This window comes from Streptopelia decaocto (genome assembly GCF_964273445.1).
Source record: "Streptopelia decaocto genome assembly, chromosome: 5".
Lineage (NCBI taxonomy): Eukaryota > Metazoa > Chordata > Aves > Columbiformes > Columbidae > Streptopelia > Streptopelia decaocto.
This window is the reverse complement of record NC_138659.1, coordinates 16,041,056-16,067,350: the sequence shown is the minus strand read 5'-3', so window position 1 is coordinate 16,067,350 and position 26,295 is coordinate 16,041,056. Positions and strand designations below refer to the sequence as shown.

At 40.5% G+C, this 26,295-nt stretch overlaps 2 protein-coding genes across 6 annotated transcripts in view; both read right to left on the bottom strand.

Annotated features, from left to right (window-relative positions):
- The window catches only part of FASLG (Fas ligand), a 146,767-nt gene extending 145,857 nt beyond the window's left edge, over nt 1-910 (bottom strand). For all 3 annotated transcript variants that reach the window (XR_014184154.1, XR_014184155.1, XM_082053666.1), the window contains exon 1: nt 56-910. Coding sequence is in view for 1 of the 3 variants with exons in the window: in XM_082053666.1 (XP_081909792.1) it covers nt 56-445 (390 nt within the window). In the remaining 2 variants the exon portion in view is untranslated. The remainder of the gene's footprint in view (nt 1-55) is intronic.
- Nucleotides 911-9,792: 8,882 nt separating this feature from the next.
- SUCO (SUN domain containing ossification factor) overlaps nt 9,793-26,295 on the bottom strand; it is a 42,328-nt gene continuing 25,825 nt past the window's right edge. For 2 of the 3 annotated variants that reach the window (XM_082054703.1, XM_082054705.1), the window contains 13 exons: nt 25,524-25,544; nt 25,240-25,295; nt 24,017-24,108; nt 23,224-23,289; nt 20,790-20,864; nt 20,175-20,271; nt 17,933-19,099; nt 17,090-17,177; nt 15,603-15,707; nt 13,691-13,845; nt 13,239-13,330; nt 11,933-11,988; nt 9,793-11,773 (listed from right to left, as the gene is read on the bottom strand). In XM_082054703.1, coding sequence (XP_081910829.1) covers nt 11,327-11,773; nt 11,933-11,988; nt 13,239-13,330; nt 13,691-13,845; nt 15,603-15,707; nt 17,090-17,177; nt 17,933-19,099; nt 20,175-20,271; nt 20,790-20,864; nt 23,224-23,289; nt 24,017-24,108; nt 25,240-25,295; nt 25,524-25,544 — 2,517 coding nt within the window. In that variant the 3' untranslated portion in view covers nt 9,793-11,326. The remainder of the gene's footprint in view (nt 11,774-11,932; nt 11,989-13,238; nt 13,331-13,690; nt 13,846-15,602; nt 15,708-17,089; nt 17,178-17,932; nt 19,100-20,174; nt 20,272-20,789; nt 20,865-23,223; nt 23,290-24,016; nt 24,109-25,239; nt 25,296-25,523; nt 25,545-26,295) is intronic. The other variant, XM_082054704.1, reaches the window with a different exon arrangement.

The window sequence follows — 26,295 nt, the reverse complement described above, 5'->3', positions numbered from 1 at the left end:
TTTATTTTTTCCCCTTTTTGCCCAGAGCCCCTGTGCGCAGCCAGGCAGACCTCACCTCTCTGAGTTCAGCCAGTTCCTTCTCCAGGTGGAAAATCTGAAACATGCTCAGCCCCACGCCAGTGAGGGCCACCAGGATCAGCAAGGAGATCACCAGGAAGCTGACACTCCTCCTTTCTCTGTTGTTCCTTGGTTTTTTCCTCCGATCAGGTACTGGTGGTGGAAAAGGAGCAACAGGGGGTGCTGAGGGACAGGAAGCACTTGTGTTGGCACAGCCGTCCACCCAAAAGATCTGGGGGTACACGTAGTTCAAGTTCTGCTGCATGGCTGGGAGTGGGATGGCCTGGATGTGCTTGGCGTTGTCTTCCATATGGCAACCAAAAACTGCCTGGGCTGTTCCAGACTGAGCCCTGGGGGAAGACCCAGCTCTGCCTTTATACGCCTGCATCAGTCCAGCAGCGAACACCTCAGCTCAGATGCTGCAACTCTATGAAAGCCTCAAGCATCAACAGCAAACCCCAAAGAGCTTCCGCCTTCAGCTGCAAGTTGAGGGCACTCGCCTGCTCCTCCCACACCAAGGCAGCACGCACAGAGAGCGGGACAAGCCTGGCAGTAGACTGTGCTCACACAAAACCGCACTGGCAGCCAGCTCGGGAAGCAGGTGCACTCAGCAGCCAAGTGCTCGTGGGGCACGCAAGGGCTGCGCTGCCTGTCAGGGGCTGAGTAATCAGTCCAGCACACACCCACCAGCCAACCACCCTTTCCAGCAGCCCACTCAGGCAGAGGCAGCTGCTTTTCCACTGCCGTGTCCTGCACCAAAGCAGAGCAAGAGGAATGACAAAACCTCTGGTGTCCAGCTCAAAAGAGGAGAAGCAGAGCTGAGGACTCCTCCCCTCAGCAGAAGGATGAAGACCTGATCCCAAGAGCAGCTGTGGGTGCTGGGGAATTGCTTCATTTCACACAGGATGACTTACTGCTGTCTGTTGCGCATCCCGCCTTTTCTTTGGCTGCTCTTTGGGGCATGGATCCTAAGTCACAAAACACCAGTCACAGACATCAATCCACTGTGATTAAAAAACAGCCAGAAAAGTGGAAGACGTTGTCAATGCAGCAGCCTCAGCATTAACAGCCCATGTAGAGCCAGCTCAGTGGGCTGCTCTCACCCACACCGAACCACCACGGGGCACTGGGCAGGCTGAAACAGCAGTGTGCTGTAATGTGGGAAACACACAGTGCATGAGCAGGCTCTTCTGGCAGCTTCTGCTGCCTCTCTTGCCTTTGCAAGTACTCAATCTGGTACTAGGGTCCTCTTCTAACCCAAAGCAGCTTTAGAGAGGGAAAGGCTTTTTCATTATCTCTTCAGGCGAATGCTAAGTACTGCAGCAGGACCTAACCTGGCTGAGTAACTTGTGATTAAAGCCTGGGATAGACACTGTGCTACTCTTCTTGGTGAAATTTCTCTTACATTCCAAGAAAGGGTCCAAAATTCAGGCCATGCTGCAAGGACCAGCACTTATAAGACCTCATTATGAAATCATAATGAGGAGAAATGGGGGGGACATTTCCACTCCTCAGTTTACAGTTTCTCAATTTTCATTCTTCATTGGCCACAGATTTCCTAGTGGTGGCAATGAGATTTTTCCACAGATTTACAGGTGCACACAAGTGATTATAAACAGCAGTTTATTCTTCCTTTTTAACAGACCTATGTTGAAGTGTGTATTTGTATTGGGTAGTGCTTAAGAAAAGGAAATGCTTAATACAATAACAAACCGGAGATTTGTCTCCTCTGTGGCTGAAGGAAGCAATCCCAACATGCAGGCTTTGATCTTGAACATCAAAACTGGGGTCTGAGAACAGAATGATTTAGCAACACACACACACACACTCATTACTCCCAAGCAAGGGCTCAGCTTTCCTCCAACCACACCAATAAGCCAGATGTGTCCTCAAAGCCTTGCCTGCACCGCCAGATACCCCACTGCTTTTTGAAGATGTTCACCACAGCCATTTGCTGCAGCAGTGATCTGCAGCACGAGAGGTTTCAGCGAGCTACCTGGCTCTTTCTTGTACTTCTAGGTTTCCAACATAAAATACACAAAAGGAATATAAATTTAGCTCCATCAGTTTAAGCCTGGTCATGCCTGCCCTCTCTGCATTCCAGAACAGTGCTAGTGCTCCCCAGCAAGCCTGAGGACAGGTCCTCATCTGCTCCTACAATCATTACAAGAGAGGGTCACACAAAGGGCTGGGCTCAGCTCCACAGCTCCTGTGCCACATGCTGGGCACAGAGAAAGAGAGATGCCTCCAAGGCACAGGGAGCCCAGAGCAGCAGCAGGATGGTTGGGCATCTCCTGCCAGCACACTCTCCATCACACCCTGGCACAGCACTCCAGCCCTGCTGCTGCCACCAGCATCTGAGCCATGTGGGGGGGACTTGCAGTCAGTGCCTGCACACCCTTGCTCTCAGAGCAATGAGCACAGAGTGCCCATGGGTCTTTGGAACACAGACAGGGTGTCAGAGAGCTCCCATTTATTTAATGGCCTCTCTGGCCTGTTTAGCTGCTGTAAAATAAGTGACAGATCCGCAACTGGAGCCCCGGACTTTCTCCAAGTTGGGGGCATTGCTGACAAGCCCATCAGAAGTCATCAAGCACACAGCTTTGCCTGAAGAGGATCCAGACTCAAGTTTTTTCTGACACTGTGTTTAATGCAGAGAGCTCATCTTGGTGGGATTGCAGGCACAGTAGCAGTTTCCTTTAAATGTCAGAAGCGTACTTATTTCTCACCCACCGCTTCCTATTTTCACAAAGATGCCTTTTTTTTATGGGTGCGTGAGAGGGCAGAGACAATGAAACCATTTCAGCCATGTCTGCTGCATCTTCTCTTTCAGATGCTCAGATCAAGAGCCTGCTAATACCACATGTTGTGGCAAGCCGAAGACTGGGGCTATTTTACCATCAGAGGATCATTTTGGGTGCACAGCACACTTCTAGAGACCTCTCCCTTCCCAGCACACTCTACCATACTGGCCCCACTGTCACACTCTCCATTTCCCCTGTCACCACCTCCAGAGATCTCCAAGATGACACACACTGGAACACAGTGGCAAGCGGGGCTGTGTGTGCAGCACAACATGCCCGCAAGCTCTGCATTCTGCTGGCTTCCCATGGCTCAAGCGACACAAAGTATTAACAGGGCTTTTGAAATAATAGTGGGACAATTTGCCATAGGTAAACACTTAAGTCATGTGAACCTATTTGGCTAGAAGGCCTAGAACTAGAGCTCTCCTAAAATATGGGGCAAGGACAGCTGGGCAGGAAAGGAGTACATAAAAAGGACAAAAGGGGTATCAGATTTGTCTCTCTGTCCCCCTATCCCCTTCTTCACCCAATCTACAAAACACTGCTGTTTTCAGCAGCCTCATTATGTCATTTGAACAGGAAGGAGTATTTTCAAAGAGAAATACCTTCCATATCCTTTATGGGAGAATCAATCCCCTTTGCCAAAACCAACAAAAGACAAGCCACAGTTACACAGACAGAAAAAGAGGGTTTGCCCAGCAGAACCTCTTCCATCCCTGCCTCACCCCTATCAGAGAGGTGGGAGCTCTTATTAATGATACAAATTGTTTCGATAAAGTTTATGTTGACAACAAAGAGAATCAGCCAGCAGCTAAAATTTTGTATCAGCAGATTTAAGGACAAAATAACAACCTGCTTGAAATACAACAAAGAAAGTAGGACTTGAACATGATCCAGATCTAGTACTCAAAATTAAAAAAAAAAAATTAAAAACCCCACAAAACCGTAAGTGTGAACCACTGTGCAGGAGAGGCTCTCATCAGGTTCTGGATAAAGTCAGGTATGTGCCTGTCTGAAAACATTTAACAGACATTTCCTATTACAATAGTGACTAGTGGAAATGCTAAAAAACTAGAACCATTGAAAGCCTACGCGGCTGCATAAATTACAGCCAAGAACCACTAAAGTTGAGAACCAGGATTAAAAACCTTTATCTGAGATATTAACAGCCTCAGCAACCTTTTGCAGCCCCAGGCTAAACCATGCCAGATGTAACTACTGCAAACCCCTGAAGGATCAGCCACAGCTGGCAGAAGAGGTGACATCCATTAACACTCACTGATGCATACGGTGGGAAGAATAATTGAAAGCACCATTCAGGACAAGGCTTCTGATTTTCCACCAGGATTTTCCTTACCACAGTGCTAATTCCACCACCTTTACTACCAATCTGAAGAAAACCAAGCAAAGTAATATTTGCAGATTAAAATAACTGGTAAGGGATCCTAAGTAACCATGAGGACAGAGAATTTGATCAGAAGAAAACAAGTCTCAAAAAATGACTGCAGATCAAACCCTTTAGATAGAGTATAACACCCTAGAAAGAAAACACAGTTCTGAAAATGACGAAGAGGCTACACAACAGGACATGAGCTTCCAGCAGGGAAAGCCCACAGGCTTCCATTGGGATGAGCTCACATATAGAACTAAACAGCTACAGACAGCCCCACAACCTGCATTGCAAGTCTATGTTCAACTTCAGAGGGGCTCGAGAAGAAGTTGCAATAACTGCTTGACAGCAAAGGTGTTCAACTTGGTCTAGTCAAAAAACAGATTGGCAGGGAGGGATGGAGACTGTGTGAAAAACCTGTATAAAAAAAGGATGATCTCCAGCAGCAGGAGGGTCTTGAATCTCACAGAGAAACAAAAAAATCTTCCCAGGGAGCCACTAACCGGGAGCCAAAGCTGAAGGAGTTTGTGCAAAAAAGACATGGATTTTTGACTGAACATCAGAATGGATGCTTGTGAGAAATGCCTGCAGAGGTAGCAGATCTCCACCCACTGAAGCCTTCAAGGGGCATTGAAGACACCGGAACTCACCCAGACTTGGCAGTTAGCACTGACATCTTAGTGTAATTTCTTTATTACCTTTTTTTAACAGTTTATTTTCCAAGACAAGGGTGATGCTTCTCATTTCCTCAACAACCGCTCTCCTTACTAGAAGCATTTGCAGCACACAAAGCCATATCCTTGGTGCCAACAGCACACGAGAGAGAAATTAACATATTCACACTCAGAGCAGGTTTCAAAATCCATTTCTAATGGCTCTGGCATGGCATTGCAGTGCTTAATATGCTCCTCTTCCAGCAAGCAAGGCACTTTGTTCTCTCCATCATGATCCCAACGAGCAGGCAGCAGCTCTGAGTTCAACAGAAGAGATACTGGGCTCTGACCTGACACAGGAGAGAATCCAAGCAGGGAAGGAACCAAAGCAGCTGAGAAAAATGGGCAGAATTGAAAGCATTAGATTTTATTTCTTTTGTGTCTGTAATAAAAGCAAGGAAATGAGGCACAGTGGTTATGAGGTAATGGGATCTGTTGCTTGACTATCCGAGAAAAAGAGAAGCAGGTAATTTCATGAAATACACTAGCTTAGTCATGGAAGAAATGGAACAAGGGGATGTGGCCACTGAGAGGTTGCGAGGAAGACCACAGCAAGTGTGCAGGTGGTGATTTCCCATCCTCCCCGACAGCTGAGAACCTCACTCACAAGCCCTCCGTCAGGATCCATGCCCTGCCCTAGGCTGCCAGCACAAAGCCAGCCATGGCCCTGGAAAACACTGTCTGCTTTTGCTGGCCAACATGGCCCAGTCAGTATTTGACAACTTTATTCCTTCTCGGGAGCAGCTGTTCTCAGGCCATGAAAAAAAAAAAAAAAAACAAAAAAAACCCACAACAAACAAAAAATCCCACCACCACTACTACACACACAAAAAACACCACCACACACCAAAACTAAAACCCTCCAAGATCTACTTTGAGATCCTTACTGAGTTCCACCAGGATCACACCTCAGCTGTGTGTCACTGAGCAAATTCAGGCCTTCTGGCAGTAGTTTGGCACATGGAGACCCCAACACCAGATGTGCCCATCTTGCTACATGAGCACCCTGACACAACTGACCCGTGTCAGCGACTTCTCAGAACCCTGAGGGACCTTCAGCTGACTTTCCTGGGATATAACTTTGAGCTACAGGTGGTTTCACAGGCAATGTCCACAACCCTGACATTTCAGCAGTAACTATGTCAAATTGTGACTAACAGAAGTTATTAATTAACTGCTTCAAGTTATTTCTTCCGGGAAAAAAAAAATACATCACAGATAAGGATTCTTGTTTGTTGTGAGTTCATAGAGGACCCAGCAGCTGGATGTAGGCTCTAGTCACCACATGCAACAAGTGAAAAAACAAGTCTCTAGATGGCAAACATTCTTTTCCATTTGTAGGTCCACCAAGCACAGACTTAACTTCATCACCATTCCCTACCAAAAGCCATACCTCTAATCTGTGACTTAGTGAGTGTAATGAAAAGCAGCACAGGCAAGACCAGTTGCAGCTCCCAGGCCATGCGTCCAATCTGAGAGACAGCAGTACAGCAGCAGAAAGCTCCTTCGTAGCTTCTTTTAAAATTACTATTCTTAAATTAAAGAAGCGATACATAAGAAACATTAATGAATTTCAGTATCTTTCCCTAAACTAATGCATTTTATCTAAACAAGCTCTTGGAACACTAATTCTTCTCAGGCAAACCCCAATGATGTCTTCAGCAGTACCTGATGCTGTTTGACACTCAGGGTTTCCAGGAGATGAGACACTCTGCTTGGTGGCCTACCCACAACACTCTGTGGTCGGGGTTCTACACTTTAATTGTTCCAAATGAAGTGGAACATATTTGTAGCGCATTAAGTGAAGTGTGCTAAGCTGTTCCATCTTGTTTAATCTTGCATTAACTTGGCAAAAGCAGAAGCCACACGAGTTCTCTACTTACCACACAGCTGGTAGAGTTTGCATATTTTAAAAATATTAGATTTCCACTTCCATGCTTAATGTATATAACCTAAACACCTTATTTTGGCAAAGATGGCTAGTAAATCACTTACACAATGCGTATGTTTGTGACCATCCATCCTCCCATGGAAAACTTCATATTGCTTAAGTATTTTTTGACCCTGGACTCAAGACCTGCAAGGATGCAGTCCTCACTCCTGCATACACATGCTGGATTCTTGGTATTTTACACTGACAACTGTCCAACCTTATTAAGCAATATCACAAGATGGACTAGGCCCTCACGGAATCACAGAATGTTAGGGACTGCAAGGGACCTCAAAAGATCATCTAGTCCAATCCCCCCACACCACAGGAATTTTTCAAGATTTATAGGCTGTCTTCATTAGAAATTATTATCTCTGTATAAAGATTATGACCAATTTAAGAGGGACTTGATTTCACTAAAGAATCAAGTTTTGTAAGCTAGAATCGGTGTGACATTAATAAAACTGGAAGTAAAAAATGACTCAACAGCCCACATGAAAGTATAACATTAAGCAATAAGAACTTAACAATAAGGGCCATTTTTTTTTTTTTTAAAGAAAAATGGTTTCAAATAACTGAAAGCAGCAAGGCAGCAGCAGGCGGAAGCTGTGGTTCAGTCTACTGCCAGAACAAACTCTCGAGTGCAATAGCACAATCAGCTCCGCAGGTTCCTTCAGATGCTGCTTTCTCAGCAGCTGAAGCACAACCTCTGCTTTGATTGGAAAGGTTTAGACCTAGACATAGTTGAAATGGTTGGTAACACACTTAGAAGATGAATGTCACCCCGTGGCTGTCACGCACCAGCAGTGACTCTACAATGTCCTTTATTCACAGGAGTCATCCTGTTATCAGCCATCTTCACTGACCCAGCACAAAAAAAACCTAGACTGACATTTTTTTACCATATTACCTAAGTTTCTGTTAACCAGATATGAAAATACTAGAGAAGTCCACACTGTGTATTGTGCCTTTGCTCCCTCTCACATCAGCTGATTTCACACAGGCTCCTCTTGACTCAGAGCCCAGGGGCAGCATTTCTTAGGAACAGTAAGTAGCTTTCAGGAAAGTGAACCTACACAGCCCATGACATCTTTTATTCTTTACACTGATCCTGGGGAACACTTTCAGAAATGGGAATACTGTGAAGCGTTCTCAAAACAGTCTTGAAACGTAAGAGACTGAGCGAGAAGAGTTTCTAACCCCGTGTTATCTATCTCTTAGGGCATCTGCCACATCTCTAGTGCGAGCTGGAAGCCATGTGGCCTCAAGCCCTGTTCTCTCACAGGGCTCTGCTCTGTCCATTAGGATATACATTATTCCCATAGCACATTTCCTACATGTTCATTACACGATGAACTTTATCACTGATATTTTTCCACAGAATGTAGCAACACCTTGGATTTAAGTTATGCCCAATTTTTAAGATATATATAGAGAAGAGGGTTTATTAAAGACTGTTTTAGAAGGCATTAAGTTTCACATCCGAAATGGTTAACTTGGAAATTTGAACATGTGTTTGGAATTTAAACATGCACAACCTATTCAGACTTACCAGCATCTAAGGTATAAAACAGATCACATCAGTGGAAGAGCACCAGCAGAACTGGATTTCAGTCCAAGGCTAAGTGTCATGTTCCAAGAGAGAATGGGGTGCATACGAAAAGGTTTTTAAACCATCACAATACACTCCTCTTTTATGAGGAAGCACTGAGGAGAGCTGCTAATTCCTCAACTGGAATTACTAAGTAACCCAAGTCTAGGAAGCAGATGTATGGAGGACAAAATGTCCATTACAGCAAAAAATGAAAGGATGAGGAAGAAAGTTTCTGTTCATCCATAAAACTGCTGCTTGCAGGAAAGGCAACCCTCCTTGCCCCAGAGCTATATGCTCACACTGCATAGTTGATAAATATATGACCATCATCATCTTTGATTTAACTTCAGTTTCACAAACTAATTTGCTATCATCCAATGCTTACAGGCTGACTAGAATGAAGCAAAAATAACCCACTCTGTTACAGACACATTCGTTACCTGCATATTGCATTGTGACTCATTTGGTCTCATTCTACACCTATCAGCATGTTCTAGGTCTGTCAGTCTTTGGTTTATAGCCAGGTAGTGAAGATGTGCTGCTCTAAGAATTCAATCATGTCCAGCTTCAGTTGATTCTTACTGATGAGAATAACAGCTCAGTGATTGCCAGGGCAGTAAAGGAAAGTGCATTTCCTGCAAGTGATGTATCAAGAGGAAGGCCAGTAAGTAAAAAAAAACCTCACACAAAAACACACACCCAAAAAACACCCCATCCCACCAGCAAGCCCCACATTCAATTGGTTTTTAAATCATAGTGCTATGATGAAGCAGAGAGTCTTGAGACAAGAAATTAGTGCTGGGAAGGCCTCATTTGACAGGAGAAACAGATACTAGATAGCCAGTGAATGTGGCATTTGGCTGCATACAGTGCTGCTACACCTGATAGAAGTAAGTTTGGAGGAAGGGGTCAGGGGTAAACTCTGTCTTGAAATGATAAATGACTAACATTTTATTTTAATGGTCCTTTATACCCTTCACAAATCTTAGCTCTGAGTACCACCAGGTAGCTCATGCAGTCAGCTCTCACAGAAAGCAACCACTTTTAGGGATCCCCCAGGTCAAGACATGAACTGATACCTGCTGGAAACGTTTCTAGCAGTTTTACACGGCCACAATTCCTGAACTTTCAGACAAAGCACCACTCGACCTTCAGTTTCACTCACCCGACCCCCCCCTTTCATTTTTTTTTTTTAAATACACAAATACATCTAGGCTAATAAGTTTATGAACTCCTTATTATGACACAAAGGACCCCAGTCCTAGCTCTGGACTATAGTTTAAGGACTAGACCTTCTCAAAGAATTTAAGCCACAAGTTTCATTTTCAAAGAAAAAATGCCAGTAAATTAAAGACAAAGTGTTCAGATTTATTTGGAAATTCACAGTTTCTAATGGCACTACAGCTCTGTAGTTACATACTCTCCTTCCACAACATTGTATGCTGCACTCAGGTGGTATATATTTTCCTCATCCAGGTTTGAAACCCTTCTGAATTCATGTTCAACATGTCTGGTTCATGAGCTCTGACTGGCTAATTGTGCAGATCAACTCCAAAATTACATCACCTTAAAGTATTCATAAACTAACAAGAAAGCAGCAAAAAAACCAAAAGCTTTAAATAAGTCACATTACATACAATACCCAGGAAAGGCATTAGATTGTTAAAAAGGGTACCACTAAAAGTGCTCAATAAGTTAACTTATTTTTTTACAACGTGAACCTGTAACACCTGTCAAAAGGAATAACCTTTTGTTCCACTCACTCAGATACACACAACATTTTAGCAATCACACATCCTATAGTATCCAAATATATAATCACAGTCAAAATAAAAAACACTTGGATATGAAAATACCAACCATACAAACACTGCACATTTGTTAGCCAATACAAAAGCAAACGTTATGGAAATACCCACTTTGAACCAGCCTGACAGGTCAGACTTCAAGACTTTGCAAACTCAAGCCATCCAGAGCTGGCTGGAATGGCCCAGCTACACCAGCTCAACCCCTCGCACTCCTCAGCTGAGCCTCAGCTCTCAGCACAGCAGCACTGAGTGTTCTCCCAATTGCTTCCTTCAACAAACTACCGTAGACAATTGAGATAAACGCATTCAGCAGCCTGAGACTCCACTGGACACAGGAAATCCCAAAGAGCCACTGCCATTTATAACATCAGACTACAGCTCTGACTCAAAACTGAAGGTGGAAATTAACGCTATTATCATCCATTGTGAGATAATTTCCTCAACCAAGTTTGCAAAACCAGCATCTAGTCAGGCAAGTCCATCTATCAGTATTTTTACAGTATCCAGTCCACATTACTGAGTCCAGCTGAAGGCCAACACATGTCCCTTTACAGCACTGTAGTGTTGCATCTTCAAAAAAAACTAGAGTAATTACAAAATAAATCAAATGACAAACAATTGTATCTCCCCTCTTCCAGTGGCATTATAAATAGACAAAAGGCACATAAATATGGGAAGGTGCAAGAAATAGGAACAAAGCTAAAGGAAGAGGATTAGGCTTTTATCCCTATTCCACCCAACAAATGGGGTTTCAAAAAATCTCTGCCCCAGGAACTGTGAAAAAAAACCTTTATAAAATGAACCCAGTCCTCCCTCCCCCCAAGCTGTTCTCATAGGAAATTATCAGCCTTGTAAAGCTGCAGCTTATAGCCAAGATTGACACAATCCCATCTATTTAAAAAGACAGAAACCAAATTTCTGAATACTTTCCAATTAGTTGAGCTCTTCATCTCCCACCATCCTCACACAGAATACCACAGACTGTTCTCAAATGAACAAACACTCTCCTGTTTGAGAAGTTCAGCTAGTTTTAGATGTGTCCAGAAACTGTCGTGACACCAAGTGTTCCCACTGTTATATCTTTGTTTCCTTTGATTATGTCATGCAGGCTTGGCATTGACCCTGACTTAGTCTGTATTAGAGTTTTTATGAGCTTCCCTTGGTCTGAAACTTTAGACCGTCTTCGTTTTATAGCCCTCTTCTCAGTTTTTGTCTTTTGGGTCTGTCCATTGCACAGACTTGTACATGCTGAAATGCCACAAAAGTAGGACTCCTCAGACTGCGATGACGTTTCAGAGCTTCCTTCAGATGGAGGACCCTTATACGAAGAGTGATAAACTTCCCCGATGTTAGAGAAGTCCCTCTGGTTCGTAAAAGGCTTCCTTCCTTTAATTTCCCCGTTGGCTACTGGATGCAGAGGCTCTGTTGTTGGCTTAATAGTCTCTATTTTTTCACTTTTGTATTTACAACGCTTTTTCTGAAACCACAAGTAAAAAGAGAAACAGTTAGGTTCTGGAAGGCAAGTGGAGCATAAAAACCAAGCCTAAGAATCAGCACAGGGGTGAGAAGCTGAGTCACACCCCACCTGCCGGCAGAAACACACTTAGCTCAGCCTGCCCTCCCCACACCACTGTACCTTCTTCTCCGGAGAAAACTTCAGCGGCTCCACAATGTACAGGTCCTCTGCTTCCACTGTAAGAGAGGGAACATAAATTTAGCAGTGCTGACACTGCCAGATCTAGAACAACACAATTCTAAATAAATAATAATGGCATAACAAAATATTTCACTTATCACACACATTTTTGCTCCCATTATATGTTAATGGAGGTAGAACATATAAACACTGAAAATGAAGTCAACAGACAGAGGAATTCCCCTGTGCTGCCATGGCAGCTGTCAGTGATATACACATGACCTCCTGATAGATGAGGCCATAGCAGAGGTGCAGAGAACATCCCTTGGGGAAAAGGAACAATAGTCACCAAAATCAGCTTCTACAATAACAAACTGTTACCAATATAATACTGTTTAGTGTGCAGTCTGCCCATGACAGGACAGACACTAGAAGCACGTGTGCCTATCCAGGACACATGTTCAGACTGACACGAGGCCAGTCTGTCATTCTTCCATCAGTGCTTTGTAAACTATTCTTCCAAGACAAAGCACGGGAGAACTTGGAAAAAGGATGTTTTTGCAAAAAAAAACAAGCCACACCAGTCTACACCTTAGCTAGTCTCTATTGGAACATATTCTCAATTGAACTGATAGGTTTTCACGCAGTTGTATTCACAGTACAAAAACCTGTGAAGCAAGCTTGCTGCACCCAGAAAAGCAGTATGAGCTGCACACTTAGTAGTTACTATAATCTACACACTTGTGGTTTTGCAAGATGATGATGCCTAAGAAATCAAACTTCAGTTGTCCCGAGTGTAACATGAACACTGAAAAGACCAGATCATTCCTCATACCCAGATCAAGATAATCTAAATTTTCTTACTAATAAAATAATTTTGGATCCTATTTAGGATCCTATTTTAGATCCTATTTATCTGCCAGTTTTCAATGACAGGCTATCAGAACTTCAGAGAAGTAGGGCATTCAGACTTCCCACATCTGCCATAAATAAAAACCCACTTTCTGCAAGCTTCATAGCTTTGTAGACCTGAATGCCTGCACAGATTGCTACTAACCCCTAGAAAACATCTGTAGAGTATAAACAATAGCAAAGACTATTAGGATAATTTAGCACAGTTCTATGAGTGTATGGTAACTTGTCTGTGAAACACCTTGTCCTACAGAATGTTCAAGTGAACTACTGTAGTCCAATGTACTCTGATGTTAACCTTCAATTCCATTTTCATACACTTGCAGTAACACACACATTGTACAGCACTAACAGAGTAACACAAGAAACTAGATGTATGAGGTGTGAATAATACCTTCTTTACCAGCTAGCTGAAAAGACTGTGATCTGACCAGTGGAAGAGAAGTTCTTCTTTTCAAATTCATATCATCATAGGAGGAAAAACACCTAGAACACAAAATCCACAAAGCTTTTATAAACACAATTTTCTCAGTGCTTTGTCATACACATATTTAATTAAAAAACACCTTTGGCAGAAGGACAGAATTATTCACCAAGGTGCCCAAGAAAGCCTTGCAAACAGACACAGTACTGTATTTGCAATGAACTATCATGGCATGTTAAGTGCAGTAGCCCCAAAATGCTCTTAGGAGAGCATTACTACAGAGCAGTAACGGTTCTTTGCTATCAATTTTGAGTTTGCAGAAAGAAAACTCAGAATTCAAGCAGATGTGCCAGTTGCAGCAGATTTAGGCAATACCAATAAAAGCTGCAAGAACAATTAAGTTTCAAATACAAATGCATTACCTTTTGGGACTAGGGTAGTGATTACTTTTGGGAATTTTTGAGAGGTAATCTTCACAGAACTGAGAATTGCTTCTGCACCGCTGCACACATAGCACCAAGCCCAGAATGACACAGAGAACCAGAGAAATCACAAGGTAAGTCTGCCGATCAGAAACCTGGAAGAATTTGATACAGTTGTTAGACAAAGAATAATTTCATGATACTATTATTCTTGTTTTAAACATTAAAATCTTTAAAAGAATAGAAATGACATTTTCAAGTCACTTTCCTTCAATATCACTAAACACTTGTTCAAATTGGAGTATTTTTTGAGGTTTGATGTAGTCTGTTGGCTACGCAGCGTTCAAAGACTGAAGGCTGAAAACCACAGGGCAAAATTTCACCCAACTATGGTACTACTATAACTTAAAGCAGCAGCCACCCCTCGCACAGAGCATTCAGACCTACCTGGAAGTTATATACCTTCCATAGGAAAGGGTACTAAGAAAGTAACTTCGCTGTTTTATGGTTGATGTAATACTATCTCAATTTTACAATGCTTTTCATTACCTCGATTGCAGTTCTTCACAGAATAAGTAACATTATAGTCACTTGATTCAATGGGTTTTATCTTTCTTACTATCCTTCCATTTCACAACCTAACAGAAGGATTTTTTCAAGTATGTTAATTTCTGAAGCTTACTAGAATTATATGGAACCTGAAATCCAAGGATATTTTGCAGCTGCTTTAAAAAAGCAAACGAATCGCACAGCTGCTTTCCTATAAAAATCTATCTTGAACACAGTAAGAGATCTCAGAAGTCACACAAAGACTTTAGAGAGGACAAGGAACATGACCTCTCATTTTGGAACCAGCAAATGTCTCAGACTAACAGACTCGGGTGACCAGAGCTGAGTTCAGGGAAAGCCATGTGTTCCAGGCCCAGGATACTCATTTAACATACCCTGACGATCAGCACTGTCAACTCCTGGTTGAAACCACAGCACTCATGAACAGCAGCTTAGCCAGCCAGGCATCAAAGGAACCTCACTAAAGTGTCAGAAAATAGCTCAAGATGTCTTTGGCAACATACACAAAAAAGTCATGTTTATGGTACTGCTTGAAATCTAAGGCTGGAGAATGTAAACATATTAGAGAACATGTTCCTAATATTCTTTCCAAGATTCCCCTAATCTCAAAAGATCACAACAGCCAGCGGGGAAAGGAAAAGGGTGTCTCAGCTACATGAGCCTCCCATTCAGTAGCTAAGTGTGCAATCCTCCACACACTCATCTGTTATTACAGCCCAGTTCCAACAGTGGCCAGTACACTCTTGCACATTAAACCTCCTGTGGCACAAGTCTGTTAGTATTTAAGTGGACAATATAAATGCTGGACACTGCAAACCATCCCCTTTTACTAAAGCTGCGTAACAAAGCCACGCAATCAAACTGCTTACATAACAGAGCAAATGCCAGAAAAGTTCCTGAAGCATGAACTTTATCATTCCCTCTGATGTGTGTTAAACATTCTATATGTGCAACAAATCCTATGATTACCATTTCAAAGTCAGTGGTTAGACTTCTAATTTCATTAAGAATCATTTCACAGAATGATATAAATTCCAGTGCACTACAGAAAGGCTGAGATATTAAGTTATTCTGTTATCTTTATTGTTAGCTTAGACTATAATCATGGGGCTAAGTAAGGCTGTAATAGAAATTACCAACATTGCTGTGCAGAAGGCAGATCAAGCTTCTTAAACCTCCCTCCCCTCCCCTGGCCAGCTGCTAAAGTAGGTTGAAAGCAACACTAGAGACAACTTCCCAAATGAAATGCTTCATATAATGATTCCAGGCCTCTTCAAACTGAGATATGTTTATGCATCTATTTCCTTTGAATTCTCGTGCCGTATTTCTAAATTATAATTACCTCACGTTTTAACTCCGCCACAGTTGTTGACAGATTGGAAACTAGCTGTGTCATGTTGGTGAGCTGTGCCTGTAACAGCTGGATTGCTTCTGTTTGCCGTTGATCCTGTGTTAAAGAGAGTTATGGCCATGCTATTTAATTGTCAGGTTCCCACTATCATACAGTCAGTCTCACATGTACCAAGTTAGCATTCTGTCTGACACAGGCATTTTGTAGCCACACGATCTATTCAGCATTGTTTTCAACAAAACTTTCATCTAACACTTGAAATTGCTTAAGCAGCATTAGTCTCACACACACTTAAAAAAAATAAAATCAACATTTTTACTTATCAAATCGTGTTTTGTAACATCATGCCAAGTGCATTTCATTATAGTGACTTCTGCTATCTTCATGAAGGGCAGATTAAGTAGCCAGTTCTATGCAATCACTGTAAGGAAGCTGAGTACTGTCATGCTACAATATACACATGCAGATGACCAAGCAGAGTTCAAGTCTAGGAGCTGACACACAGCAAGTCAGCCACTTAATGACAGGAGCCCAAGTCCTTTGCTGCTATCACCTCCTTCCTGGAAAGAGCCCTAACAGGATTCTTAATCCTGTGAGAAGTTAAGAAAGGTGAGCAGAACACTAGGGAGATTAACAAGGAAGAACACCTCAGATGGACCAGCATTTGATACTACTAAGAAAAAAAAACAAAGGCAGAAAAGACCACATATATGATCTCAGGGAAGCTGTGATTTTCTTCAGTGTTGATGGATAAGCAAACTACAGGCCTGGGATGGCACTCCAGAATTTTCCAGGCAGTTTGGCATTCAGTCTGCTATGCCACATGCACAGTTGCTTTAGCGATTATTCAGCACTGCAGGTAGCACTGCTCAGGAAAGCCAGGATGGCAGAGTAGGAAAATTTTGTCAGCTCTCACTTCCTTACATCACATTTTAAAGAATGAACTATGCTTTTGTTACAGGCACTACACTTTCAAATGCAAATCTGGCATAAGCCATTACTGTACCCCTCTCCCTTTCCAGAGTCTATGTCTCTTCAGCAACATCAGGGCAACTGTCTATCCATATTTTAAATCAGAGATGAAAAATAAACCAAGTTAAAAAAATGGGTTTGAGTGCAGCTACAACCAAGAAACAAAGGTTGGAAATTACCTGGATAACATTTACACTGACAAAAACATTTAGGAATTTTACCCACAACCAGCTGACAACTGTTTTGTTGTTTTTTTGTTTTTTTTTTTTTTTTCCAAACAGAAAAATTGGGAAATGGAGCTAGAAATGGTTTTATTCTAAAACACCTGGAAACATATCTAAAAATTTGATTTGATGCTGGGAAGCATGGAGAGGATATTTTTAAAAGGCAGACATGTGACTAATGAAATTCTTCAATTAAAAGAGGATTTCTGCACCAACTTGTGACTCATTCTGAAAAGTAAACTCTCCTAAGCAGGAAAACACAAGTACTTCAACAAACCATACCTGCTCTTCTGCTATTCTTGAGGTGTTCTGAAGTTTTATTATTGTTTTATTGAAAGCCTTCTGCATTTCTTCCATTTGCTTTCGGTACCTAAAACAAAGAGCATAAAGGTCTGGAATGATAGTTCATAAAACTCCTCAGCACTACATCTGCCTTTAGGAAATACCATTACGCAAAGGGAAAGCTTCTTTTTGTCCAAAGAAGTTTTATTTAAACATCCAGTAGTATTTCCTTTTAAGTCTCACACATTAAAACAGGGATGTGCCTCTTCCTACTGCCCCCTCTCCCCACCCCTAAGGTTAAAGTCAAGTCTATTTCAACACCTTAGACCTTAGCACCTTCACTTTGGAGAATTCTCTACAAATCCTTCACAGAAAGCTCTTGATTCCCTCTCCATGTTCCCTGCTTCAACAAAAGCTATTACTGGCAACACGGTAGTTTAATTGGAAATGATCAACCCAGTGAAGGTAGCATCGCAGGTCTGTGTCATCCAGTTTAGCAGCAACAGGAGGATGTACCCCTTTGTTGAAAGGATTACAGACCAGATTAGCGTTTACATCCTGGCAATGCTTTATCCTTTTAAAAAACCCACAGCAATATTCCTCAAAACAAAATAAACGTGATTGTTACTGAAATACAGAAAGAGAATCCTTGCCACTTGCAGACATCTAGGTCTCCAGTAGCTACATAGGATTAGGTACTTTTCTCAGTTTTCCATAAAGCTTTAAGCTGTGACTTAGGTTACACGCTTTCACTGTACTATTTTCCATATGTGTATGCTCCTTTGTATAGTTGGCTAAAATCATGTTTACATACAGTAGACTCTTTCCAGTCTTCAGACTTACCTCTGACTAAGTTCTTCTAAATAACGGCTGCTGAGAGACATGTTTACTTCTAGGGCTTTTATGCGATTATTAAGGCGCATGAAGACAGACTCCTTCTGATTAGATCCATGAACAAGATTTCCATTTGCATAACCTAGATCTGTTGAATTCTGCAATTCGGCATAGAAGTCTGTAGCTGTTCTCTGCAGTCCTCCAGAGACTGGAATCGCCATGAAAGCTTCTTCAGCTGTCTGATCATCCTCCTTCATTTCAGCAGATACAGAAGACTCAACAGGAAGCAAAACAGGTTTCTGCACTTCTGGAGTGCTTTCCTTTCCCTCCCCAGCATCACCAGCTAACATGCCCACTGTATGTTCAGGCTGCAGAACGGTCTCTGTAGGCCTTAAAATAATCGGAGTAGCAATAGTCTCCCTTGCACTCATCTCCTTTACCTCAGTGGCCACACTAGTCTCAGAAACTACAGGGGTTTCTTCTGCAACAGAGCTCTCAGCCTTTTCTGTTTCTTCACTGATCTCAGCTTCATCCACCTGGGGAGTCACTCTTGGCATTACCTGGCCTGCATCATCTTTGGCAGGCTCCAGTGCAGTGTCTGTTGTTGGAAATGGCTTAATTTCAGTAGTAACTTCTAAGAGGAGGGATTGAGAGACAGTTTGAGGATGGCTTGGTTCCAGTTCAACTGAATCTGTGGTCTCGTTACTGATCTCCTCATGGACTGCAACGCTGAAGTCAACTGCAACAGTAGATCCAGATGTTCTCTCAGCTTTGCTGTCTAATTCGTCAGGCAGAGGCTCATCTATTGACGTATGTACAGATTCAGTCAGAACCACCTGTGGCTGCTGAACATCAGCAGAGTAATCTTGCCCTTGTTTACCTGCAGTTTTACTATGCTGTCGATGCATGGCTACTGCAACTGAACACCACTTAAACAGATATTCTGAAAAAGTGGAAATACAACATGCTGTTGCTATGTCATAGCAGTACTTTTCTGTCTCAAGTTCAAACCATGATGCTGCTGCTTCTTCCTGATCATCACTGGGCAGCAAGGTTACGGTTGACTGGCTTGTATCTTCTTCATACTCTTGTACTAGTTGAACAATAGGATTTTCTTTAGTCAAATCCACAATTAATTGCTCTTTATCTATCTGTGGAATATCTGTAGTAACAAGCCTACAATAAAAGAGATAAAGATGGGATGTTACTTCCAATAGTTTCATATCGCTGCTCGGGAAGACTGCAAAAGTAGGATCTTTTAGAAAATTAGTGAAGCCTATTCCAATGACAAAAGCCAGTTTGGATACACTCAGAAATTCTGTAAGTAAGTATTTTCTCTGGTGTTTTTCAATCCTGATTTGCAAACAAATTATTTCGACCCTTGCTTTTGAAACAGCAAGCCTTCTCAATCAGATATTATCCATTCTCTCAGCCTTTTTAAAGTCACCAGATCAAATATCACTAAGTTTTTATATGGCAAGCATCTTACTCTTCTGTTGCAACCTTCAAATACAAATGCAAGAATCACAACATTACCACTGACCTTCTTCAGTCTCTCAGCAACCAGAATGCTAGGAAACCATAAAACCACTAAATACAGCACAAGTCATAGCTTAACATTTAAGAGCTAGAGTCTCAGCTCTAAGTAGCCAAATCAATTTTAAAAAATTGCACTCAACTGAAAAAACCCACAGAATTTCTACATACAACTTCTCTTCCCAACCTAATTGCATACCTTTGCATACATATTTTCAGTAAGGGAAGTCTAGCAAAAAATACAAGCTTCTAAATCACAATTTGTCAACACAAGTTAACTGAAGTTTCAGCAACAGATCTTACATTCATAATTAGTCTCCTTTGCAGGAGACAACCTGCAAAACCTGGAAGAATATTAAGTCAGTTTCCACCCAATAAATCTGCAACAGACAAGAGTGAAATGCTGCTGCTACTTCTAAACAAAACAATGCAAACCACTGAGAAAGTTAACTATTCATTTTGACAGTTAGTCAATTGTTAAAACAAAAACAAACATCTCATAATGGAAATTGCTATAAACAGTAACTGAACCAATATACTTTCCTGGTTACTACATTACCACACTACACACTTCAAATACTTGCTTTTTCATTTGTTTAAGGCAGCATGCCATATCTGAGCATTCTACTACCTAAGATGCCAGACTTGTTAGTCTCTGCTAGGAACACACTGGGAAAAAAAACCAAACAAACCAAACCTCACACCAATGACTTACTCTGGTGAAGGAACAGGAGTTGGTTCAAGCAGCCTTGGTGCAGCTGTTGAAGTTGCAGGGGTGGCAGTGACATTTTCAGACAAACTTTTGTTGCCTGCTGCAGGAAGGAAGAAAATGTGAACGTAAAAACTCAAGAACCATGTTTGTTTTCAATGAATTTTAGTTGCTTCGTTTTTTTAACATTTGTTTTATTTTATTTTAGATTACTAATTGTACTACCAAATTAACTGCAGATCTCATTCAGTTATTTGAATGGAAGTGCTACTGTTACTTTATGTATACAATGTTATGGACAGTCTCAAAATATTTCCACAAAGCAGCAGCAAGTCAGACTTCGTAACTGAAGCTGGGTAAATACAGAGAATAAAGATCTCCAAATATTGCTGAACAAACATATGTTTTCCTTGTATCAGCTCCCTTCTCAGTAGATTCAGCATCTTTGTTCCACTTTTCACAGTAGGATAAGAATACTATGGCGCTAATCAGGAATGCCATAAAAGGTGAAAAAAGTAATTTAAACAGAGATCATCCAACTCCTCATAAAATAATTAAAAATTATACTTTCCAGCATGCTTTTATATATACATATATATAAAATTATATATATAAAAATACCTTCAGCTTCAGAGGAGTCTTCAGTTTTGGCTCCAAGCATATTAGCAGCAATATTCACCATACTTAGGATAGCATCTAAAAGAGAAAATAACTAATCAAAGGGGTCATATTCAGAGGGCCCAGAGGGTCTGATACTGCTGCAACATAACAATTCTAAATATTTTAAGATTTGAAGACGAAAATCTACTCTCTACAATCTGTTGCTTGAATGCAATCTAAATCACTCAAGGCAACTGGAAGAAAACTGTAACCAATATCCACAGATGCAGCTTAGATTTTTTTTTTTTTTAAAGGATCTGTTAAGTAGAACAGTTTTCTTAAAAAAAACAAAACAAAACCAAAAACAAAAAACGCAGAAGTAAATGCAAAAAGGGTCTGCTCTATATCAGCACATATATTAGATGCAGCTAATTCTTTGGTCTTGCATTGAAAACAGACACCGTTGCCAGGCATATTTAGCAAATGAGAACCAGGGAAAGAGCACCTTTATTGTAAACACACAAAAGCTGGTCCAGTTTTGCCCATTTCTCCCCCACCCAGGAACATACATCTGTATTGGATGTCACATGCCTAAGTTCATAGAGTGGCATTTTAGTAGTAACGATAAATTTCCCGAACTCCAGGAAGCTGTGTTCAGAACCTTGGTTCTGCCTTTCCTCCAAAACATGCCAGAAAATACATTCTTGAATCACGTATGTATCTGGGGCTATATTCATTGAAAAGTCAGGATAAACAAAAGATGTTAAATTTGATGTATGACTGGTTTCTTATTGATGGAGGAGCAGAAAGAGAATTAAGAGAGTTGGTACAGAAGCTTGCCAGTCTGGAACGGCAGAAGAAAGAACAGTGAGCTACCCTCACGGGTCAGACTAGCAGACTGCAAAGCATTTCTTACAAGATCACATGCCTGAGAAGTCCACTATCTCCTCAGAGGATCACCTTCCTCACTATCAGTCTACTTAAGACAAAGAATGCAAAATGGAAGTCCATCACATTTGTCTAAGCATGCATGTATATATTTAAACAAAACAAAAAACCCATCAAAAATATCCAAACCAGACACACAGACATACAAAAAAACCCAAAATGAAACAAACCCACCCCCCCCCAAAAAAAAAAAAAAACACAACCACCCACCAACTCCGTATTCCTTCCAAAAAAGGAACACTGACTACCATGCCAGAGATGAAAGGTCTCAAAAAAATTTGCCAGCCAGAATTAAATAATGATCACTGCAATGTTTCAGTGCTCGGCCATCTTCCTAAAGCAATCTCAGTCACCGGTGTTTCAAATCTTTTAATCTTAGCTTTAGTACTCTTAAAAAAACAAAAGTCATTGCATTTTTCAAACAGTGAACAACAAAAACGCACAATATTGCACTTGCAGACAGAACATGTGAATTCACCTCCTCAAGAAAGCTCGAAGACAGGAACTTGTAAAGTTTGAAAGAGTCAGGGAAGAATATACTGCTTTCTGTCATCAACAAGAGGCTACATTTAGAAATAAAACTGCCTTTTCCACTATGTTTCCCATTTGAAAACCACATTAACCTGTGCAATATTCCTAGCCATGACTTTTTTGTTCTTAAGTGACATCTATGTTCTAGGAAATATTATAGTATATATTGTAATAGTAGCAAAGAACTCTGCAGCTCTGATCCACTACAGGATGAAAGGAAAGCCTCAGCCCAAACAGCATTCATTCTGAGTCCAAACCTACACCACAATAACAAATCTTCCCTAACTGGGACAGAAGGAAGAGCAGGACAGTGTAAAAGCTTTTCAGAGGAAGTTGTGTGGCAGCTGATACTGTCCTAAATAATTTGGCAGTTAAGAATACCATTGAAACAGAATATGCAAGTATTCTTTAGCCAAACCCCACACCTGGAGGTTTTCCAATGGAAAAGTGACAAGAGACAATCAATAGCCCTTAGTTCTCCCAAAAATAAATAGGTCTTATGAAGAACATAGAAGCTACAATATTTACATAAAGCCTTCTCAGAAACAGTGTCCTCCATCCCTTCCTTTCAAGCTGTACAAAGTAAATCATTGTATTGCCTCCTATATATAAGGCACCTTAACTAAGCACAGATTTCCAAGTTCTGAATTATTAAGGTTCTACAGTACTTTAGCAGTGGTTATTTACATCCCTATGTAACACCCATATTATTTTAAGTGCTCAGGATCCTTAAGTACAGAAAGTTTCAAAAAATAGAGATACTTAGAACTGGAATGTTCTATTTTTAGAACACTTTAAGACCAATACCCCATCTTCAAATTGTCACTATTTATCCTGAGGCACTTAAATAGGAATCACAATAGATTGTTTCAGTAGAAAAAAAGTCATAGCTGTTACATGACAAAATGTCATTCCACTTTGAATTAGCTTAATTTGTTTCACCACAGCAATATTTTTTCTAATAAATCATACTCACTTGTAGCAGAACCAAGGAGATTTTTTGAAGATTTTTCTTCCCCTGTATTATAATCCAATAGATAATCTACATAATAAAGAAGAACACTTATGAATTTCAAAATTGAATGTGTCTCAGGCAAAGAAAACAAACCTTAAGATTTAACATGTCATTCAACTATGTCAGTTTGAAGCGTGGAAATAAAACTACAGAAAAGAAGTTAAAGGTCATGTTACATACTGAAATATCAAACTCCAAGCAATGAGTAACCCAAAGAGGTTCAGGTTTCAGTTTCCCCAGAATTCATGACACAGATGCAACAAACAGCCCACTGAGCTGAGGTTTTCCCCTCTTCTCCTCCTCATGAGGCCTGGAGGTAGGTGCTTTCATTTTTTTTTTTTTTCTTTGAACATAAAGTCTACAAGCCAAAATAATCACCTTTCCAATTACTTGCAGCATTGATCATACAATCTCAGAAAATGGGCTATGAACAACTAAGAATAAAGCTGTTTCATGTGAGCTTCTTTGATTACTTTAGTTATCTTTTACTACTGCCAGCATATGACATTACTCAGCCTGCCAAGTGAAATACCGACTTATTACTAGCATTTTAAAGTAACCCTCCAAATAGTTAAAATACACTGTTAAAAACATAAAAGGAATGTTTGATAAGCTCAGAAATCCTGAGATCCTGTCAACAATGCTAGGAGTAAATTTAGCAGTCAAATAATTTATTATATGCAGGAAATGACAAGCCATCAGACTCACACAAGACATGTCTGAATGGCTAAAAATTAAGAAATTATTTGCTTACCATAATCTTCATCAAAGAGTTCTTGTCGTTCAGACTGATACTGAGAATCAGCTATTTCTTCATACTCTTCAACCATGCTTGTACCAAATACCCTATGAGCAAAGTTTTAAAATAAAAACCTAATAGTCTACTAGTCACATAATTACTTGATATAATCAGTAATTAGATAAACAATATTAACATTATGTAATATGTAGCATATAAATTAGATAAGCAATAGTTGCCGTCAGTTGACCAAGATCGAGCAGCAGGTATATTTATTTTATCAGACTTGTATCCACAAAGTCCATTGCATGTTTTCAAGTGCTGCACCAGAACAAGATTCTGCTTTTAATTCTAGTAATTCCAAAGAGACTTTTCCTCCTTTTTAACTTGAACTCATACCTAGACTTCCTTGTTTTAAACTCTCTAAGAGCTCTTAGGCCTCCTCTTCAGCTTTACCTTCGACTAATTTCAAGACTATCTCTTCATGACTGTCTCACTTAACATGTTATATTCTCTTTGACCTCCTGTTCTGCTGAAATAAAATCCAATCAAACCAATTTAAAGCAGTCTTGTCAACTGAAAATATGGTTTGGCTTATAATGCTAGAGTTCCCAGGTTCAAATCCCAACATAGCTTTGGCACAAGAATTGAAATCTGCTTGGGTTTGTGGTTTTGTTTGTTTGGGTTTAGCTTTATATTTGTTTGTTTTGTTTGTGGTTTGTTTTTGTTTAATTGGGTTTTTGTTCATTTTATTGTTGTTGTTTTTATTTTAGGAGCAGTATAGCCAATTATTCTCTGAACTACACACACACAGTTGTTATAATTTCGGTATTCCAAGCACTACTAACTTTACATACCTGGGGTGCCAGGCAACACAGCAGTTTCCCAAAAATAACTCACCACACCTGCTCCTTTTAGTTCACCATTTGTTCCTTGTTTTGCTTGGTCAGCCTTGAAATGCTCATGTTTTCCATAAGGCCGCTCATGCTCCTGTTTCCTAACATATCCCTGTAAATCTAAACTATATCTTACATACTGGAGAATCAAATCAGAAGATCCAAAGCTTCTGTAACAGATGTGAAACATGCTACACAACAAGTGAAGTAATTACTTAATCCACAGTATTTCCAAATAGCTTAAATATTCTGAAGACTAGCATTTGTTGCCTGACTATTATTAGAACACTAATCCTTACTGCAAGGAAGTAGAAAGACAATGCAAAAACTTTAACATGTTACCTTATAAGACTCAAAGGACAAAAATGTTCCGATCCAAAGTGCGATACCAACTCCACCTACAGAATAAGAGGTACTTAAAACTCCAAAGACCCACAGTCAAGAGTTCATTTAACACATATATCCAATCTTGAAATGGCAAGTTTTATTTACTCAAGGGATTTGTAGATTGCCCATAACAGGAAAGACTCAAAGATTTGTTCTTGCCATGCATTAAAGTGCTGAGTTGCAGTAGAGAACACCCCAAGCCCCATGCATTCATCATTCCAAAAGAAGAGGTTGCTAACCTTTATGTACTTGATGAACATCTGAAGCGAGAGAAAGGAAAAGAGAAAAAAAAAAAGATGTCAGTACAAAGGCTGAACACATGCCGCAGGCAACTACAGAGTCTTGTTTTTAATTCAATACTATAAATGCCTAAGAAGACAAGTCAAGAAAGATAAAGTTGCAATACTACTTCATCTGCCCTAGGTAGCAAGATTTCACTTAGCCCTTGTACCTTGCAGATAGAAGGTAACATGCAACAAGCGTTTTATTAATGAACAAGTTACCCTATTTTTCTAGGCAACATGATTGCAGACAGAAGTGTGTTAAATTTACTAGAGTGTGTTTTTTTTCCCCCCTTTAAGAGCATAGATTACAGGAAGTGACTCAAAAGGAAAAAAAATCCCTTTACAGCATGCATTCTATGGACTGCTGCTGCTTCAAGTTCAGTATAATACGCTTCAATTTATAGAACCACTACTGGAAGAAAATGTATAGAGAATCTGATGATACATTTAGAAGCTGTAATCATCAGTATTTCTAGTGTGATCTTGACTACACACTGATATTTATTTAATTGAAATGAATTTGCAAGTGTAGAACGCATTTATTAAAATGCTATGTAGACACTACCAATGAAGATCAAGGTAACTATTCCCATAAAAGCACTCTTACAAAAAATTCCATTATTTTTGATAAAAGTTCATTAAGCCACTTCAAAAATTAAACTTTTCAAAACATTTTTGGACTCTTCTGTAAACTAGGCACACTTAGAGCTTGCCTACTTTTTGTACT